General features: G+C 34.6%; 1 protein-coding gene across 1 annotated transcript; it reads left to right on the top strand.

The window, feature by feature from the left end:
• Positions 1-1,041: 1,041 nt before the first annotated feature.
• On the top strand, positions 1,042-20,021 carry LOC132713485 (uncharacterized; the record flags this gene model as incomplete). Its single annotated transcript, XM_060696107.1, is given in 5 exon segments — positions 1,042-1,109; positions 4,550-4,819; positions 7,236-7,414; positions 8,345-8,534; positions 17,769-20,021. Coding segments are annotated over 5 exon segments (973 nt in total), but the record flags the coding sequence as incomplete, so codon positions are not given.
• Between the last annotated feature and the right edge of the window lie 2,031 nt (positions 20,022-22,052).

Raw genomic sequence — 22,052 nt, 5'->3', positions numbered from 1 at the left:
GGATGATTGGTGATGGCGCGAGTGTAATGCTGGGAGAATCAAAAAAAACCCAAAAACCACATTACACATATGTCAAAGTTAATCAATACACATAGGGTGGTTTTCTATATCCTAGAAGACAAGTAAGCAAAATACATATAGAGAATATACAGAGCTATAAGAGTGAACAGCAAACAGTCAGTTAAACAATTAGATTAGAGGGAAAAAGAGAAAGAAATTTTCTTAAATATTTGTATAACGGATCAAAATAACCTGGTTATTGCATTGAAGGGTGTCGTAGTTGGATAGAATGGTAAAAAACAATTTGCTGGATTGAAATCAGGACATTTTCTTTTGAATTTCTTTCTAAGGATAAAAATTACAATATAAAACATCAATTTGTCTTGTAATACAGAAATAACGAAATTTGAAATAATGATACACAAAGATTAATGTCAGGTTCACTGTTTATATTTTTATTTTGTTTTACGTTCTGCCGCTTACTTCTGCTTACATTGTATTGTATCAAAAAACCAAAACATATTTGCTTGCCACTTCAGAATTTTTAAGAAGAAAATTTTGAATTTACAATATTCTAATTTTGCAAGTTTGTGATGGCTTTGCATTTTTCTTTCTTTTATTTACATTGCAAAAGAAAAAAAAAACACTGAAACAGAAAATTAATATTAACTACATTTTTTATTTGTAAGACAATTGTCAAGTTTGAAAGAAAATGCCACTGATCAAAAAGCCAGTGTTACAAAATGTGACACTGAGTAAGTTTTTTTTTTCTTCCCTTGTAGGCTAACAAGCAGGCGCTAGTAGCTTTGTCTGGGTCAACCAATCAGATGGCTTCAACATCTTCCCAGTCAACCAATCAGATGGCTGGAAGCATCATCCTGTTACCAATCAATGCTGGATCTTCAACTTTGGTACATTCAGTTGATTTGAATGATAGCAGAAGCTGGTGATCCGTGTCCTACGAAATGATATAGTACAATGATCGTCGTTGGGTAATCCAACCTACCAGTATACATTGACCCAGTGTTATACACCACATAAAAAACTACAGAAAAAACATGGTAGTAGATTCAGCAGACTGATCTGTACTTGTGACAAAAAGAGACCAGGTAAATATCCATACATTATTCAATAGTTATTGCATTATTATATCTGTAAATATTTATAATATTTTTTATTGCAGATAACTTTGATTTTTACATGACATCTTTATTTCTTTAGTGAAGGGAACAAACTTGTTTATGTTGCCCAATATACCACAATAGAAGAGGTATCCTTAAAATTTGGATTGCTTCATTTAGTTATTCATATATTTCATAGTTTATTTTACCCCAACCACAGAATTGGGGGGGGGGCGGCTATAATGGATTAGCTTTGTCGCTTCGGTCGGTCTGTCTGTCTCCATTGTCGTGTCCACTCTATAAATCCTATACCAATTGAAGGATTTCTTCACACTTGGCTCAAATGTTCACCTCAACAAGGGGATATGCAGAACCCATGTTGCCCATGTACCACCTCAAGGTCAAGGTCACAATTGAAGGTCAAATATCAAACAATCAAATATTAGACAGTATGTCGTGTCCGCTCTGTAAGTCCTACACAAATTGAAAGATTTTCTTCAATATTGGGTCAAATATTCACCTCAACAAGGTAATGTGCAGAACCCATGTTACTCATTTGCCGGCTTAAGGTCAAGGTCACACTTGAAGGTCAAAAATTGGCTTAGAAAATATTCTTAAATTTCAACATGTATTTGAATATTTCTGAAACTGGAAAAGGTTTATGCTTTAAACTTAAAATGTATATTAAGATATGCAGGTCAAGGGTCAAGTTATGCTCCCTTTTTAAGTCTTCAAATTTACATACAATCAAATATTAGACAATATGTCATGTCTCCACTCTATAAATCCTATACTAATGGAAGAATTTTTTTCAAATGTTCACCTCAACAAGGTTATGTGTAGAACCCATGTTACCTTTGTGCCGGCTTAAGGTCAAGGTCACACTTGAAGGTCAAAAATTGACTTAGAAAATGTTCTTAAATTTTACCATGTACTTGAATATTTCTGAAACTAGCACAGGTATTTGCTTGAAACTTAAAAGATATATGAGGTGTCACAAATAAGATATGCAGGTCAAGTTTCATAACTCTGTATTGCATTTTGACAAAGTTATGCCCCTTTTTAAGTCTTTAAATTTACATTCAATCAATATTAGACAATATGTTGTGTCTCCGCTCTATAAATCCTATACTAATGGAAGGATTTTCTTCAAACTTGACTCAAATGTTCACCCCAACTTGGCAATGTGCAGAACCTATCTTACCCTTGTTCCAGCTTAAGGTTAAGGCCACACTTGAAGGTCAAAAATTGACTTAGAAAATGTTCTTAAATTTTAACATGTACTTGAATATTTCTAAAACTAGAACAGATAATCATTTGAACTTCAAATATATACGGTGTGTCGCAAGTAAGATATGCAGGTCAAGTTTCATAACTAAAAAAAGTGTGGGGGGGGGGGGATACATTTGTATTGTATTTTGACAAAGTTAAGTCCATTTTTATGTCTTTAAATTTATTTACTATAATATTTCTTATACCAGAACAGATATTTACTAGAAACTTAAAATTTATATGAATGGTTACAAGCAAGCTCAGATGACAAAAATTCTACAATTCCATTGAATTATGACACAAGTTATACCCCTTTTAGACTTAGAAAATGTTCTGATATAACCATTAATACTTAAATGTTTCTGAAAGTAGAACAGATATTCACTTGAAACTATATAATATATGAAGGGTCACAAGTAAGCTCAGTATGCAAAGTTTTTCCACTCTTAGTTACATTTTGACATAATTATGCTATTTTCTCAACTTCACTGTCTGCTTTTGTTTGTTTTAGTACTGTTACTAGTACATTGGGAAAATGAATGGTTATTTGTAACTGTTTCGAACATGATTTGACAATATATATTCATACTATTACCTGTACAATTTGTCTTTTTTTTCACCAGAGATAATTTCTTTTTATGTATTGTATTTGTGCCTCTAAAGTTATTCCCTTAACCACCTTTCCAAGTCGTCTTCTGTCAAGGACATTGGTGGGGGTATGAATCGCATTCAGAGATAGTTCTAGTTAATGTTAGCACTGACTAGCTGATATTAAAGGAGTGTACAATTCAATACTGAATTTATCAAACAAGTTGAATAGCATTATATTATATGAGCCTCTGGTAAGCATAATATTATTGTATTCAACAAGTTTAAAAAATTAACTTATGAATTTACATGTATATAATATTCCTTATATCACATGCCTAAAAAAGAACTCTTTACAGTGAAAATGATCAATTCTATAACTGATGCGCCTAAAGTGTAAGGCTAACATTTAGCACATCTTTACATTATGTTTGTATAACACAAATGACGTCACTCAAAATATATGCATGGCCATGCAATATCATTTTTACAAAATTTGCAAAAGTGGCACGGATATGTAATAAAACCAATTATTTGAAACAGACTAGTATTTGTATAAAAGTGGTGTATGAGGTAGAGGTGTATGATTGAATTGATGACCAATGTTTTGTTACTTACATGCTTGTTACACTGCTAGTGTTGATACAGTATAAACACCAGCCATTTGAATCCTGAAATTCATAAATGACAATATAAACTATGGATACACAAGTCATTGTATAATTTGAATATTGTTAACTACTGTAACTTCTCTGCTCTGGTGAATTCAAAGTGGCTTTAACTGCTGTTATTCCAAGGATAAACTACCAACACCGCAACTGTCACTTTTGTATAACAAGTCTTTGGTATGAAAATGATACAGGTTCTATGGTTAACTGTCCAACTTACTGCTTTTCATGTCTGCATAATTTTGATATTCTAAAAATATGCTTATTTTGCGTGTATCTGAATTATTGTATGGAAGGGCATATTAGATCACTGTCAATTGTTAAGTATTTAAATGGCAGTTATGAATGAATCAATAAAGATAAATAAAAATTGTAATAACGTAAAAACTTTAAAAGGAGCATCAAATGTAAACTACCATCACAGTGATGGATACTGCAAATTCACTTATATTCGTGGGCATGAAATTTTGTGGTTTTATCAAAACGGGCATTTTCATGGGTTCTTAAATTCGTGGATTTTCAATTTCTTTTAAAGGAATAAAATAAATAACCTAATGCAAAGTAATCTTACACTTAATCGCAGCGCATTTTACTTACCGCATGTACATATCTTAATCACACAGCACTTGTCAATAAATTTAATCCTTGCCTCTTGGCATTCATTACACAAAAATCGGCGGAAAAGCGCCGATGCATGTTTGTAATGTATAGAATAGAGACATGGCAAGAAATATTTGTTGGATAAAATTTTCCTTGATCTTAAATTCGTGTATTGACCTACCCACAAAAACCACGAAAATTTGTGCCCCACGAATAATAAATGATTTTACAGTAATTACTTAAGGTAAATAAGAAATAAACATTTTAAACAGTGCTGTAATGTTTACATGTATATTTCAGAGGCTCGTCTTTACTTTCTTGTGGAGGATTATATGGTGAGAGGATTTGCACAGTGTAAGGAAAAGATTGAAAGATGGCCACAGGATTGTAAAGTTATAATGAAACCATTGATCACACAACTGGAGAAGTATGACAAATCTGAAGTGTGGCACAGTCTCTTCAAGTTTGTCTTCTACTTCAACTCGGTGGATGCCAATCTATTGAACGTGTTTGACGTGGGTCACAAACTGCCAGGAGAATGCTCCACCTATATTCCACGACAGGAGAAACGTATGTGATTTATTATGTTGTTGTACTGTGCAAATAACCTGTGCCTTGATGTAGTATATAGTTTGGATATGCCATTCTATGGATTCATTTGCTACAAAGATAATAGACTGAAAATGAAACTTGTTGTTGGCATAAATATAAAATAAAATTAAGCAGGGCTTATAGATTCTGTTGTATAAATTCAACAAAATGTTATCATTGTACACATTTTACTTTCAAACCATAGAGTTAATATAACTTACTTTGGAACATTTGTGGTTGATTGGTTAAGGTCATTAGCTTCAAACCACTTGCCTCTCACCGCTGTAGGTTCAAGCCGCCCATGAATTTTTTGATTCTTCTTGTGATAAAGCTATGCAGCTAGCTTACAGGGTGCCGGTAGTTCTACTCTGTTTGTGCTTGAAAAATGTACAGAGGGGTATCTGAGGTCTTCCTCGACAAGTTAAGCCGGAAAGTCGCTATATGACCTTACAAAAAAAATCAACTTTTGTTGGTCTTGCTGGTATTCCTTATTGTTTGATCTAACAGTAGATTTAAACAGGTTAACTTTAAGGCATTTATGGTGAATACTACCTTATATGTATTAATCAATATTCTCTAAGAATTTAAAATTACTTCGGTGGAGTTGATTCATATATATCAACCAGCAATTGATGCCACCATTTCCATTTATTGTATCAGGGGTTCCACTAACACTCAAAATTCATGGGTCAAAACGAAGCACCAATGACGTTTTTGAAGGGTCAAAAGAATTTTATATATAAAATTTGACCCTTGGATGGAAATTCTCAAGGGTCAAAATGAACATTTTTGAAATTTCAGGGGTCAAAACCCTGTTTCAAGGGTCAAATGAAACCCGTTTATAATTTTCCAGCTTTAAAGAACATCAGTGAATGAGATGATGTAATTACATCGTCACCTACGTGCAGTAACAGGTTAACTCTTTATATTATTATACCCCCGCACAACAAAGTTGTAAGGGGGGTATACTGAAATCAGGTTGTCCGTCGGTTTTTTCTTGTCCGCCCAATAACTTAAGATTCCTTTGACCCTTAGTCTTCATATTTGGCATGGAGGTTAGTCATGATTAGTAGATGACCCCTATTGATTTTGAGGTCACCAGGTCAAAGGTCAAGGTCACAGGGGCCTTGACTTCAAAAAGCTTGTCCGCCCAATAACTTAAGATTCCTTTGACCTACAGTCTTCATATTTGGCATGGAGGTTAGTCATGATTAGTAGATGACCCCTATTGATTTTGAGGTCAAAGGTCAAGGTCACAGGGGCCTTGACTTCAAAAAAGCTTGTCCGCCCAATAACTTAAGATTGCTTTGACCCTTAGTCTTCATATTTGGCATTGAGGTTAGTCATGATTAGTAGATGATCCCTATTGACTTTGAGGTCACCAGGTCAAAGGTCAAGATCACAGGGGCCTTGACTTCAAAAAGCTTGTCCGCTCAATAACTTAAGATTCCTTTGACCCACAGTCTTCATATTTGGCATGGAGGTTAGTCATGATTAGTAGATGACCCCTATTGACTTTGAGGTCACCAGGTCAAAGGACAAGGTCACAAGGGCCTTGACTTCAAAAAGCTTGTCCGCCCAATAACTTAAGATTCCTTTGACCCACAGTCTTCATATTTGGCATGGAGGTTAGTCATGATTAGTAGATGACCCCTATTGATTTTCAGGTCAAAGGTCAAGGTCACAGGGGCCTTGACTTCAAAAAGCTTGTCCGCCCAATAACTTTAGATTCCTTTGACCCACAGTCTTCATATTTGGCATGGAGGTTAGTCATGATTAGTAGATGACCCCTATTGACTTTGAGGTCACCAGGTCAAAGGTCAAGGTCACAGGGGCCTTGACTATAAAAAGCTTGTCCGCCCAACAACTTTAGATTCCTTTGACCCACAGTCTTCATATTTGGAATGGAAGTTAGTCATGATTAGTAGATGACCCCTTTTGATTTTGAGGTCACTGGATCAAAGGTCAAGGTCACAGGGACTTTGACTTCAAAAGGTCGTCCACCCATTAACTTAAGATTCCTTTGACCCATAGTCTTCATATTTGGCATGGATGTTGATCATGACCATAAGGTGACCCCTATTGATTTTGAGGTCACTGAGTCAAAGGTCAAGGTCACAGGGACCTTGACAAAAAAAAAAGCTTTTCTTCTCAATTGCTAAAGAATGCCTGTCCGCAGTGTATTGATTTTGACATTTTCACATTTGAAGCATGTAGAATACATAACTTAGCAATGCACTGGCTTAGTAACCTCAGATTTGGCAGGGAGGTTGTCCTTGAGCTCTAAATGGCCACTGTTGATTCTGACAAAGTGGTATGCGGGGGTATTCACGCCATGATAGTGGCAGTTCTAGTTAATAATTGGAGTTAAGAATGGATGATATAATTATTTCAGCTTACCTGTATCAAGCAAGCGTCCCATTTACAATTGTTCGCCCTCCACCGACAACAACTGTTACAGCATCAAGTGCCGGTGCTTCTGGGACATCAACAACTCCATCTGGCATTGGAGCTTCTAGTTTCCAGGGCAGTATTTCAGTATCGAGTGTTTCAACCTCAACACCTCCTGCTAAGGTAATGCTGTTTAAGTAAAGTTCATGTCATATGCTTCAACTATACAGTGTATAATAATATTACTTGTCAGAGCAGCAAGATATTATACAATCCAGCTTGTTTTTGGAAGTCAAAAAGCTTTTCTGTGCTTGAAAAGATCAGACTAAAAGTTATAGAAGGAAATCTGTAATGAAATTCACAGCATCTTTGTGATATATATAACCTTATCCTTATTTATACCAGTAGCTGTATTTGTCAAACTGAAGAAGCCAGCCCAGATAGTGAAATATGTACAGTGTGAGATCTACATACTGATGAATCTTGTTTTCATATTCGAGATACAATTTTGTTTTATTCTTATTCATTTGAAGACAGCTTATACATCTCCATATCACCATTTGTCTTTCATTCCTGTAAACATAAAGTTTTTCATATTGAGGTGTTTGTTGATACTGAGTGCAAAGTTTACATTAATGCATGTACAGAATACAGTTTTAGGTTTATTACCTATTCTGAAGGTACATGAATGAGTGATGCTTTGGTAACATGGATTCATTAATTGAGCCGCGTCATGACAAAACCAACATAGTGCGTTTGCGACCAGCATGTATTCAGACCAGCCTGCGCAGTCTGATCAGGATCCAATCCTATTATAAGTAGAGAAACTGATAGCGAACAGTAAAACTGATAGCGAACAGTATGGATCCTGATCAGACTGCGCAGATGCACAGGCTGGTCTGGATCCATGCTGGTCGCAAACGCACTATGTTGGTTTTGTCGTGACGCAGCTCAAATGATGATTAAAAAATAATGTGATATCATTCTTGCTAGCAGACTTTAGAATTAAAACCATTAAAAGTAATGGAAGCCAAGAATCAGTGTGTGAAAAATAATGTTACATCACAGTAATGACTCTTATTATATGATCTGATATTTTTTGTAAAATTTTAGCCAGAGAAAAAGAAAGCAACATTAAAGAGACTGTGTCCGGACGATTGGTCAGATGATTGCTATTATCACGGGAAGAAGAAGAAGTTTGTGTTTCAATGCGTGGTTAACTACCTTCATAAAAATGGTGGACTACCTATCAAGCTGAATATACCATTTTCAATGGCAGTCTGTGCTTGTAATGAAACTGTTGGTAAGTTCCTTAATAAATGTAATTTAGAAAACACAGATTCTGCTCAATCAGTTTAAAGTGACATTATGCCCAGCTACGTGTAAATGGTGAGTGCACAGGTAAAAGTAATAAAAAAAGTAAAAAAAAAACAAGATTGCATTTGTGAAAAATGCTATGCCACCACATTAATACAACACTAAATAGTAATGTAGGAACAGAATTTTTTCAGATAAGTGGTTAAATCTAATGTTATTCAAATAAAAGATCAGAGTAGGAATCTATCAATGCAGTTGAGTCTAGTGAATTTGGTGGTGAAAGTCATATTTCACATGGCAAAAATTCCATGACTGTACATTAAAGGACAACATAGTAAGACACTTTGTCAAATTCTAGGCCAGCTGATATCATAGTTAATTTTACATCTTAAATCTGTGCACATGGTTCAAATTTCATAGCTGCACATTAAAGGACAAAAAAGTAGGTCACATCATCAAAATCTAGGTCACCTGATATCAAAATTCAATTTTACAAATAAAAATGTGCACATAGTCCAAATTTATTGGTTTATATTTGTAACTTCCCCTCTGAATGAAAAATGTACAGTGACCCAGTCTAATACACTGACCTGGCGGTATGTTTACATGTTTATCAACTGATAAATATGACACTAATTGGTGTGAAAATACAGATTGTTGAATATACACTCTTAATATACAATATGAAACAAAAACTAGCGGCATCTCATGATTATCGCTAATCAAATCAACAGTTGTCTATGAATTAGCGACAAATTATGTTCTGCAGTTGGTGACTTGACCAGTAAATTTTATAGTTTTTGATAAACAGATCAAAGGCATTTTGAGTTTGTTTTATTTTTATTTTTATTTTTTCCGGGGGGGGGGTTATTGTCAATAAAACCTGACCTAATCATGGCTCCAAAAACATACCATTGAGAAGGAATTTATTTGACATTTGAAGCTTTACAGAGTATTCTTGAAAAAAATGAATAAGATTGACCTTATTGTGATTGTCATAGATTTAAAGGGAACCTTGCTGCCTAACTTTAGGCAAGTGTTATAGTTACTGACCTCTAAGCTTTTATATGATTACTGACTGTAAATTATATATGTAAGATTTGTTAATATGATAAAAATGTAGCTACCAAAATAAAGTTGGATATAGTTTATGTTTTTCTAAATATCTCATGCGGTATCATTGCCTGATTTGAAAATAAAATACAGGCAGGCAATTTTCGCCGCGAAAAATTGGCTCAAAGAAAAAATTTGCCAGTGCTAGCCCTGGCAAGGCAAAATTTTGACCCAAGGGTTTAATTCAAACAATCTTGATACAGGTCCACCAAACAACATTTCATGTCAAATATCTAAGCTGTAGACCCCAGGGCTATAATTTGAACAATCTTGGTAGAGGTTCACTACACAAAGTCTCATGCCAAATATCTAACCTCTAGCCTTTGTCAATTCAGAGGAGATGATTTTTCAAGTTATTACTATATACATTTAAGGAAAACTATCGCCTCTGGGGCAGGGCAATTTTAACACTTAGAGAGGCATAATTTAAACAACTTTGGTAGAGTACCTATAGATGATATCATATACGAAATATCAAAGCTCTAAGCCTTGTACCTTCAGACAATAAGATTTTTAATTTTTTTACTATATGTTCATGTACATAGTGAAAATCAATGACCCCCGGGGCGTGGCCAATTTTGACACCAGGGCTATAATTTGAACAATCTTGCTAGAGGTTTACCACACAATGTTTCATGCAAAATATCTTACCTCTAGCCTTTGTCAATTTAGAGAAGATGATTTTTATAAAGTTTTTACTATATACATGTAAGAAAAACCTATGACCCCCGGGGCGGGGCTAATTTTGACACTAGAGGCAAAATTTGAACAACTTCTGTAGAGTACCTATAGATGATATCATATACCAAATATCAAAGCTCTAAGCCTTGTACCTTCAAACAAGAAGGTACAGTCAATTATCGTTATCTCGACATCGCTTTTCTCGATATTTCGTTATCTCGATGAAATTTTGAAAGTCCCGATTTCCTTCCTTCTTTATCTATATTGGAAATATTTGTTTATCTCGATATTTTTATTTTGATTTTTTCAGTATCTCGATGTAAAATTTCAGTCCCAACAGTTATTTTCACACTATTATCCTTTGTTTATCTCGACTTATAATTTTTCGCAGAGATGTGAAAAACACAAACCAGACGATGATCGCTCAAGAGCGCATGTCATAATGATAATTGTATTTGTAACAAGTCGAGCTGTTTTAATAAAAGTTAATCTAATTATTGTGTTCATTGACTTTTTGTGTCGCCTTGAAAAGGTGACATATAGGGGTTACTTTAGTCGGCAGCGGCGTCTGTGTCGGCGGCGTCGTTGTCTGTTTCCCCTAAAGCTTGTCCGGAGCATAACTCAGTCACTATAAGTCTGATTGACTTCAAACTTGGTATGCATGCTTCTTTCAATAACCCGAAGCGCAGTGCACAAGGACCGGTACTCTGCAGTTCTTAATTTTTGAGTTATTGCCCTTTGTTAATTTTCATACTTTAATTTTGTCCGGGCCATTTCCCTTCAACTAAAAAAGCTATGGACTTGAAACTTCATAGGATGATAGATCTCATTAAGAAGAAGTGCAGTGAACAAGAACAGATACTCTGCATTTCTTATTTTTTGAGTTATTGCCCTTTGTTTATTTTCATACTTTAATTTTGTCCGGGCCATTTCTTCTTAAGTATAAAAGCTATGGACTTGAAACTTCATAGGATGATAGATCTTATTAACCCATTACTTCATGAGCATTTTGTAAAAAATGGCTGTTTTCATAGAAAAGTCTCCCGTTACAAGTTCAAATTGCTATAATACTATAAAAACTGCTTCAACACTAATCAAACTTGGTACAAATGTTGACTGGACCATTGCCCTTGCAACAAAATGCTCAGGCTTGAATTTTCTGTTACCATGGCAACGAGGGACATCTCAAAATTGCCAAAAATCACTATTTTGCGTTGATTTTTTCCATCAAAATTGATTTTAAAGTGCTGCAATTTCTCAATGGATTGAGATAGAGTCAAATGCTTTTCAGCGTTGGTCACACGTTACCTTATGATCAATCTGGGGTCATTTACAGCCTCTCACAAGTCCAAAATTTTCTTGGCGATGAGGGGGACTTCGCCCCCCTTCAAACCCCCCAAACAGAAGGGGGCACATCCCCCTTTTGGCAACCCCCAGATGTATCTTTTGGATGGGGGGCCGCGCCGAAAAAGAGGTCATTTTTTTAACAACATTTCTCAAAACAAAAACAAGTGTTTGGGCCTAAATAAGGCATTTTTTTCATCATTTGAGACAACAAAAAGGGGGGGGGGGTGAAAAGGGCGTTAAAAGGCGTGTATATGAAGTAATGGGTTAACAGAAAATGATGAAAATACTTGAAATTACCCTAAATCGCGTTTTTTCATGTTTAAACATGGCCTTGTCATATAAATTTGAAGAAAAATTGTTGTTTTGTAGATTTTTTATTTTTTTTCATTAACCCATTACTTCATGAGCATTTTGTGAAAAATGGCTGTTTTCATTGAAAAGTCTCCCGTTACAAGTTCAAATTGCTATAATACTATTAAAAACTGCTTCAACACTAATCAAACTTGGTACAAATGTTGACTGGACCATTGCCCTTGCAACAAAATGCTCAGGCTTAAATTTTCTGTTACCATGGCAACGAGGGGACATCTCAAAATTGCCAAAAATCACTATTTTGCGTTGATTTTTTCCATCAAAATTGATTTCAAAGTGCTGCAATTTCTCAATGGATTGAGATAGAGTCAAATGCTTTTCAGCGTTGGTCACACGTTACCTTATGATCAATCTGGGGTCATTTACAGCCTCTCACAAGTCCAAAATTTTCTTGGCGATGAGGGGGACTCCGCCCCCTTCAAACCCCCAAACAGAAGGGGGCACATCCCCTTTTGGCAACCCCCAGATGTATCTTTTGGATGGGGGGCCGCGCCGAAAAAGAGGTCATTTTTTTTAACAACATTTCTCAAACAAAAACAAGTGTTTGGGGCCTAAATAAGGCATTTTTTCATCATTTAGACAACAAAAAGGGGGGGGGGGTGAAAAGGGCGTTAAAAGGCGTGTATATGAAGTAATGGTTAACAGAAAAATGATGAAAATACTTGAAATTACCCTAAATCGCGTTTTTTCATGTTTAAACATGGCCTGTCATATAAATTTGAAGAAAAATTGTTGTTTTGTAGATTTTTTTATTTTTTTCATTAACCCATTACTTCATGAGCATTTTGTGAAAAATGGCTGTTTTTCATTGAAAAGTCTCCCGTTACAAGTTCAAATTGCTATAATACTATTAAAACTGCTTCAACACTAATCAAACTTGGCACAAATGTTGACTGGACCATTGCCCTTGCAACAAAAATGCTCAGGCTTAAATTTTCTGTTACCATGGCAACGAGGGACATCTCAAAATTGCCAAAAAATCACTATTTGCGTTGATTTTTTCCATCAAAATTGATTTCAAAGTGCTGCAATTTCTCAATGGATTGAGATAGAGTCAAATGCTTTTCAGCGTTGGTCACACGTTACCTTATGATCAATCTGGGGTCATTTACAGCCTCTCACAAGTCCAAAATTTTCTTGGCGATGAGGGGGACTTCGCCCCCCTTCAAACCCCCCAAACAGAAGGGGGCACATCCCCCTTTTGGCAACCCCCAGATGTATCTTTTGGATGGGGGGCCGCGCCGAAAAAGAGGTCATTTTTTTTAACAACATTTCTCAAACAAAAACAAGTGTTTGGGGCCTAAATAAGGCATTTTTTCATCATTTGAGACAACAAAAAGGGGGGGGGGTGAAAAGGGCGTTAAAAGGCGTGTATATGAAGTAATGGGTTAAGAAGAAGTGCAGTGCACAAGAATCGGTACTCTGCATTTCTTATTTTTTGAGTTATGGCCCTTTGTTAATTTTCATACTTAATTTTTGTCTAGGCCATTTCTCCGAAAGTATAAAAGTTATGGACTTGAAACTTCATAGGATGATGGATCTCATTAAGAAAAAGTGCAGTGCATAAGAACTGATACTCTACATTTCTTATTTTTTGAGTTATTGCCCTTTGTTGATTTTCTTACTTTATTTTTGTCCTGGTCATTTCTCCTCAAGTATGAAAGCTATGGACTAGGATGATAGATTTCATTAAGAAAAAGTGCAGTGTACAAGAACCGGTACTCTGCACTTCTTATTTGTGAGTGATTACCCTTTATTAATTTTCATACTTTATTTTTGTCCAGGCTATTTCTCATAAATTATAAAAAATATGGACTTGAAACATCATAGAATGATAGATCTTATTGATAAGAAGTGCAGTGCACAGAAACTGCTGCTCTGCACTTATTAATTTATTAGTTATTGCCCTTTGTTATTTCTCATATTTCATTTTTGTCCTGGCCATTTCTCCTAAACTATATTGTTCACAAGGCGACACATCCGACTCGCAGAGTTCTAGTTTCTAAAACGAGTGAATTTTCCGTTTTTTATCAAATATTCGAATGTTGTATTGAATCTATTATGACTTAAAATGAAATAGTGGAAGTATAGAAACATTATCATTGCAATATTGTTTCAAAACATCAAAAAATCAGAAAGCGATGGAATAATCTCAAGAAGGGCCTGATAACCAAACATGAGGATGTCTGCATCGACCAGGTTTTCACTTTACACGTAGTAGTGTATTACTGAGTAAATCTCGCCATGTGTTTTTATCTCAGACTCCCGTACTTCCGCTAGGAAACATCCGCTAATGTAGTTTTGTGAAATATTGACCGCAATATAAGGCTCAAGAAAACAAGACATTGAGATACCATTCATAGTTTATTTGACTTAAGAAATGCGCATGTCTTTTGTAAAAATCAGTTTCTGCCTTGATCAAACCCTTATACTTTTATCTCGACATTTCGTTATCTCGATATTTTTTGATGGTCCCGATGACTTCGAGATAACGAGAGTCTACTGTATTTTAGTTTTTATGCCCCCACAAAGTGGGGAGAATATAGCGTTGCACTTGTCCGTCCGTCCGTACATCTGTCCGTACGTCCCCAAATCTTGAGAAGCAACTCCTCTCAAACCGGATGGCAGATTTTGCTTAAACTTCCAGGGATGAACAACCTTAATGTGTAGATGGTAGTAAAGGAAGGAATTTTCGCTGCGACTAAATTTAACAGAATTATGGCCCTTTGTTGATTTTTTCACTATATACTATGTAGAAATTTTGTGAACGCAACTCCTCTTAAACTGGATGGCAGATTTTGCTTAAACTTCCAGGGATGAACAACCTTAATGTGTAGATGGAAGTAAAGGAAGGAATTTATGCTGTGACCAAAATTAACAGAATTATGGCCCTTTGTTGATTTTTTCACTATAATAATACCATATAGAAATTTTGTGAACGCAACTCCTCTTAAACTGGATAGCAGATTTTGCTTAAACTTCCAGGGATGAACAGCTTCAATGTGTAGATAGTAGTAAAGGAAGGAATTTTTGCTGTGACCAAATTTAACAGAATTATGGCCCTTTGTTGATTTTTTCACTATATACCATATAAATAATTGAACATATAAATTTTACATTTGTAATTTAATTTAACATGTACATAAGGTTACCTGTAGATCATTTTAGGTATATGTACAGAAATGAAACAGTGGAATGAAAAAGTTCGACATAAATCATACATACAGATATGCATGCTCTTGTTTACGAGCACATCTGCACAGTGGGGGCATCTGTGTCCTTTGGACACAGTTCTTTTTACTATATGTACATACATGTATAGTGAGAATCAATGACCCCCGAGGCGGGCCAATTTTGACCCAGGGCTATAATTTGAATAATCTGGGTAGAGGCCTACCAGACAATGCCTTATGCAAAATATCTATACTCTAGGCCTTGGGGGTCTTTACAAGAAGATTTTTTAAATTTATTCTTATAATTCCTTTTGGTTGCCATGGCAACCAGATTTCTGCATGGAATGAAATTCTTTGAACAACTTTGGAAGCCCTTCACCCATGGATCAATCCTGCCAAGTTTGGTTGAAATTGGACAAGTGGTTTTTCACAAGAAGATTTTTTAATTTCACTATATAATCTTTAGAACACACGTACAAACACACACACATGTGAATCGCTATATGCCATCGCATCGCAGATGCTGCGATGGCATAAAAAAGATTTTTGTTTTTAAATTTGTATTCTACTCCACCAAAATAATCATTAAATGAAGTGACTTAAGGAAAATGTCCATCAGAATGTATGTGTACAGTATTGTTCAAATCATAAAAAGAGTTGGGAAGCCGTTTGGTATTCTGCAGCAGTTTTTATTAGCTCACCTTGCACAAAGTGCAGGTGAGCTTTTAGGATGGCCAACCAAATGGCGTCCGTCGTCTGTCGTCCGTCCACATTTTAAATATTCTAAGGACATCTTCTATGATACCGCAAGGCCAATGTTAATGAAACTTGGCAGGAATACTCTTTGTATGAAGCTCTATCAAGATTGTTCAAAGAATTCCATTTCATGCAGAACTCTGGTTGCCATGGCAACCGAAAGAAAAATCTTTAAATATCTTCTTTTAAAGAACCGTAAGAGCTAGAGCTTAGATATTTGGCATGAAACATCTTCTAATGAGTGTCTACCAAGTTTGTTCAAATAAAAGCCCTAGGGTCAAAATTGGCCCCGCCACAGGGGGTCATTGATTTTCCCTATATGCATATAGTAAAAACTTAAAAAATCTTCTTTTAAAGAACCCAAAGAGCTAGAGCTAAGATATTTGGCATGAAACATCTTCTAGTGAGTGTCTACCAAGTTTGTTCAAATAAAAGCCCTGGGGTCAAAATTGGCCCCGGCCCGGGGGGTCATTGATTTTCCCTATATGCATATAGTAAAAACTTAAAAAATCTTCTTTTAAAGAACTGTAAAAGCTAGAGCCTAGATATTTGGCATTAAACATCTTCTAGTGAATGTCTACCAAGTTTGTTCAAATAAAAGCCCTGGGGTCAAAATTGGCCCCGCCCCAGGGGGTCATTGATTTTCCCTATATGCATATAGTAAAAACTTAAAAAATCTTCTTTTAAAGAACCCAAAGAGCTAGAGCTAAGATATTTAGCATGAAACATCTTCTAATGAGTGTCTACCAAGTTTGTTCAAATAAAAGCCCTGAGGTCAAAATTGGCCCTGCCCCAGGGGATCATAGATTTTCCCTATATGCATATAGTAAAAACTTAAAAAATCTTCTTTTAAAGAACCCAAATAGCTTGAGTTTAGATATTATACATGAAACATCTTTAAGTAAATATCTACAAAGTTTGTTCAAATAAAAGCTCGGGGGTCAAAACTGGCCCTGCCCCAGGGGTGTCATTGTTTTTAACTATATGTGTATAGTAAAAACTTAAAAAATCTTCTTTTAAAAAACCCAATGAGCTAGAACTTAGATGTTTAGCATGAAACATCTTCTTATGGGTGTCTACCAAGTCTGTTCAAATAAAAGCCCTTGGGTAAAAATTGGCCCGGGGGGGGGGGGGGCTAAATACAGGTGAGCGACCTCAGGGCCATCATGGCCCTCTTGTATTTTATCCTAAACAGTTTTATTCATTTTAGTAATACATTGAAGTAAATCTTTCAAATGGCCCAAATGCCAAAGTCCTTACTTAACCACTTGGCATACATGATTCATTATTGCCTTTACTAGCAATGGATCCCAGAATGTGTGAATTATGGACATCATGGTCTCTTGTTTGATTTTCAATCTAATTACAGTGGATATTTACCACCTTCAAAGAGATCATCTGTCAACAATCACTTTTTTTAGCTCGACTATTCGATAAGAATAAGTAGAGCTATTGCAGTCACCCGAGCGTCGGTGTCGGCGTAACCACTAATGTTAAAGTTTTTGTAATAGTTCAAATATTTTCAAAGTCCATTGACATATGGCTTTGAAACTTTGCACACTTGTTCACCATCATGACCCCAACCTGTAAACAGGAGGAGGTAACTCTATCAAGCATTTTTTTTACTATCAAGCACTAAGAATAGTCGAGCGTTGCTGTCCTACCGACAGCTCTTGTTTTATTTTCAAATTGTAGTTCTGAAAAATGTCATTTTTTGTTAGGGATATCAACCAGTTATCAGGATGAATAGAAAATTTTATTATGGCTGTATATTATAGATTTCAACGATTTTTACAAAACTGAGGATGAGTGTGAGACCGATTGTCGTACCATGAAGATCAAATTGGCGCTATGGCGAGGGGACAGCAAGGCGAGCATTCAGCCCTATATCGAACTTCTAGAGGAGTATACCCGGAACAAGAAAATCACCGATGGTTTCTTGAAACTGGTTTACCACTTCAACCAGGTATATCGGCGAGACCTTGCTTACTACGAAGAATTACATACCCTCGTTAAAAAACAGAGGAACATGAAACAGAAATAGACTGGACAACACAGTTATGTGCATTGAGTGAACATATGGTAGAGATTGCAAGTTTGGTCCATGAATTTAATAACAGTATAAATGATTTTGTATATGTCCTATATGATAATATATTATAGTCTATTTCAAATGTATATGTATTATTCTGTGTCTTGCTTTGAATGGTTAGGCATTTATAATTTAGTTACAATTTTAAGATTTTTGTGTTACATATCGAAGAACTTTTTGTATAAGATATTGATTGGGTTTCACTGATCCCACAATAACATAGTAATCATTGCATTTATTTTGGTGAATTGATTAAAACTTTCAATAAAGAGATAGTCCCTTACTTCTGTGTGGATATGACTTAAACATAATATGCTAATAAGTGAATTATAGGGAAGCTAAATTCTTGCAAAATGAGTGAATAATTTGAGTCATTTGATAATTCAGGTTGCAAATAGAATGTATTTATCATTTAACTTCTGTAAGAAAGCTATCATTTAAATGTTCCTGTAATATTTCATTTTGAAAGAGTTTAATATTCTATCCTTTATCTATTTAAAGGCCCAATATGCCTTGCAAATGCTATCATTTTATTTCTCAAAACTTTTTTATTTCTGGTATCATGTCAGAGTTTCCTAAAAAAATACTTTTTTTGCCATATAGATGAATAGACTACTTCTTTTGCTTTGTTGGCAATTGCTATAGTAATAGTGAATTACTATTTTGTATGGAAGTAAAAAAAACTACCTTGATTACATTTTGCTACCTTTATGACACATTACTGCTAACTCAGCACTACTTTCTTCAGCTGTTAAACATCTAATGTGCGGTAAATCCATTATTAAAACATTATTAAACACTTGTTTGACATTTCTAAAGAAATTTGTATATGTGGATTTCTGAGGCATAATGTGCCTTTAAAGGTTGATATTATGTTAGCATTGTTTTGTACATTTTGTATATGCCTAAAATTAATGTGCATTTTCTAGGGAAAACTGCCACTGGAGTATCTTTGTTGAATTTAAATTGAAATAATGTATGTAAATTTTGTTAACTGTTACAATGACTGATCCATGGTATGAGCTAGGGATATGGAAGAATGAAGTTATTTTTTATTGTATTTACTGATTACTGATCATGTACATGTATTTTCATTTTTGAATTCATTGTTAATTTTGATGTTTTGCATTTTTCATTTACTTGCATTATTGTTTCATACATGCTATTTTGATATTGAAATGTTTTATTATTTCTTATTTTCCCAAGATTACATATGTCATCGTTTACATTGTTAAGAAAAGTGCTAGAATACAAAGTTTTTCATTCTTAGGATACCATCTCTGTCGTAACTTTGAATTACCCAGTTTGAATTTTGCATTGAAGTTTGATTCATCAATTGTGACCTTTTGTTGTAGGCACTTAAAACAACATGGAATATTTGATATATGAATGATTGGTTTTACTTCAAACAAAATTTATCTTAAATTACTTTCTATATTCATATATATGTACATGTATGTATACATGTATATGGTTTTACTTCAAACAAAGTTTATCTTAAATTACTTTTGTATACATGTATATACAAATGGATGGTTTTTCTTGAAACATACATAAATTGCCATGTATGGAGTTTCAACAAGTATGTAGTCTTTTTAAATGAAAAAAAAAAACATGGAAAATAGGAGCGCTTATAATCGATTGTATCAAAGGCTCACAAAAAAATTTGAGTAAATAATTGCCAATTTAGCTTTGTTTATTTGTTTGCATATTCATGTTATACAATTGTATGCTGCTTGTCTTCTCAGTTTTGTCATACCTATTTAGATAACTTAACTGTCAACTTATAGGAATATCAATTCAATTCAATATATTTTATTGCATAAAACATAATATATTCTTTATATGACTTTATGTTTTTGTGATGTGAATTTCTTACTGTTTTATTGCATTGATGTGTGTATGAAAAGTATAAATGGAATAAAACAAGTTAACAGAGTCTGTATTTTCTTTTTAACTATTTAGTGTAAACACTACATATTTCAGTCACTTAGATGCAATAAAGAATATTGGACTACACTGCCATTTTTAGCTCATTTATAGTTTTGAGACATTTACATTTGTTAGGGATGGTATAAAAATTAAGTTTTTGTTCATTTTCCTCAAGGAAAGGTAAATGACAAATCATAATTCTTTAGAGTTGCGGTATGGCCAAGTGGTTAACACGTCGGACTAGTTATCTAATGATCGCTAGCCACATGGGTTCAAACCCTGTCAGGGACCAGCCGTTGTTTCCTTGAGCACGAAACTTTACACTCATTGCTCAGTACTGGTTGGTTCCAGGAGCGGATTCAAAAGTGTGTCTATAAGCATATAGCTTCCTACACAATCGAAGTAAAATAAATTCTGTAAACGCCAATTCTTTAGCTAATTTCAACTTGGATCAGATTTTCCTTGATTTATGTCGTACCATGTACATATGTCCAGACTCTACAATACCATTTGTTCAATGTTAGCATTTTTAATTGATAAATCTCCAACACTAATAAATAATTCTAAAATCAAGACAAGACCAATCCATTTAATAGAATACAGATGGTTAACTTGGAGTAAGTCATTCAGAAGTTAAATTAATATTGATGTATACATATAACAGTGTGTTCATGGATCATTTTCCAGTAGTACACTTATCCTAGTAATTTTTTAGATAGAAGTTTGTACTTCATTACAGCATTAGGACAGCTTGCTGTACTGTATAGTAGATATACCATAAGACTTTTTTTTTTTTCAAGATAGCTTTTAACCAGCAACTAGACACAAGATGCACTTCTATACATTATTTCAAGCTTGGTCAAACACATTTAGTAGAAAATACATAATTTATGAATTTACTTCATAAGCCAAATTTAAATTTACTATGTAAGCCTAACTGATGTCTGCCTAAGTTACATGAAACACATGTTCAATGTTTTCTACAGAAATATGTTTAGGTCGTATTGGCCTTTCTGAAATATACATTACTTGCTGACACCAAAAGGCATCCTTTGGACTGTATAGAAATTTTTTTTGTCACTTATCAAGATCAGTGGTTTTGTTTAAATAAATGAAATAACACCCATGATTCATCTCTACGTTTACATACGATTTAGTAATAGAAAGAGCATCGAAACACGAGGTTAACTGATTTGTACGAGGGGGCATAGCCCCCGAGTATAAATCAGATTGCCGAGTGTTTTGATGTTCTTTCTCTTTTGTATCATAGTCCAACATAAAAACACATTCCCTTTTGTCACAATATGAAACCCCGGGAAAAAGTAACCAATGAACGAGCATCTGAATATGATATTTCTGTCGCTTTCCCTTTCTCTTCCGCCACAATAAGTAAACCCCAGCAAAAATGAGCCAATCAATGGGCATGCTCTGGAGTGCAGGTAACTAATACCTGCACTCCTGTTAACACACTGTGCATGTATATGTATACGATTTAACTCTGACACATTTTCAACAGAAAGGTTTCCAAACTATGATACAAGTATTGTATAGCAATTTGTAGAACCAATAAATTTTTTTTATAAAGATAAGTCAGGAGGACACATAAAATGTTATCACCTAAACACACAGCAATACAGGACATAATGTTAATCTGTACTTTGCATTTTACATATTAAAATAATTCTCAATGTGGTTCTTATTCTGTAAACACCATTGAACTGACACTTAAATTTAACCAGAACTAGAAATATGTCAGTAGGACACAAATGTCCTACTTTATTTGTCTGTCATAGTGGTATGAATACATACTTATATATATTTCAGTAAGGCCAAGTTTTATATTAAGAGGTAATATATATAATACATGTATTATTAGTCCCCTACCGGTTTAACCGAAGGAACATTTGGGATGTGGAGCTTAAAACGCCTTTAAAATCCAAGTAAAATGTATATTTGTCAATCCCAGCACATGTACTGATCATATACATCAAAAACACTTAATATAAGCTGTTCTGAAAAAAAAACATATTTCAACGTC

Source organism: Ruditapes philippinarum, unplaced genomic scaffold, assembly GCF_026571515.1.
Source record: "Ruditapes philippinarum isolate M1 unplaced genomic scaffold, ASM2657151v2 ctg2184_1_1_1_1, whole genome shotgun sequence".
NCBI lineage: Eukaryota > Metazoa > Mollusca > Bivalvia > Venerida > Veneridae > Ruditapes > Ruditapes philippinarum.
The sequence above is the reverse complement of the archived record's forward strand: the minus strand, read 5'-3'. Positions and strand labels throughout refer to the sequence as shown.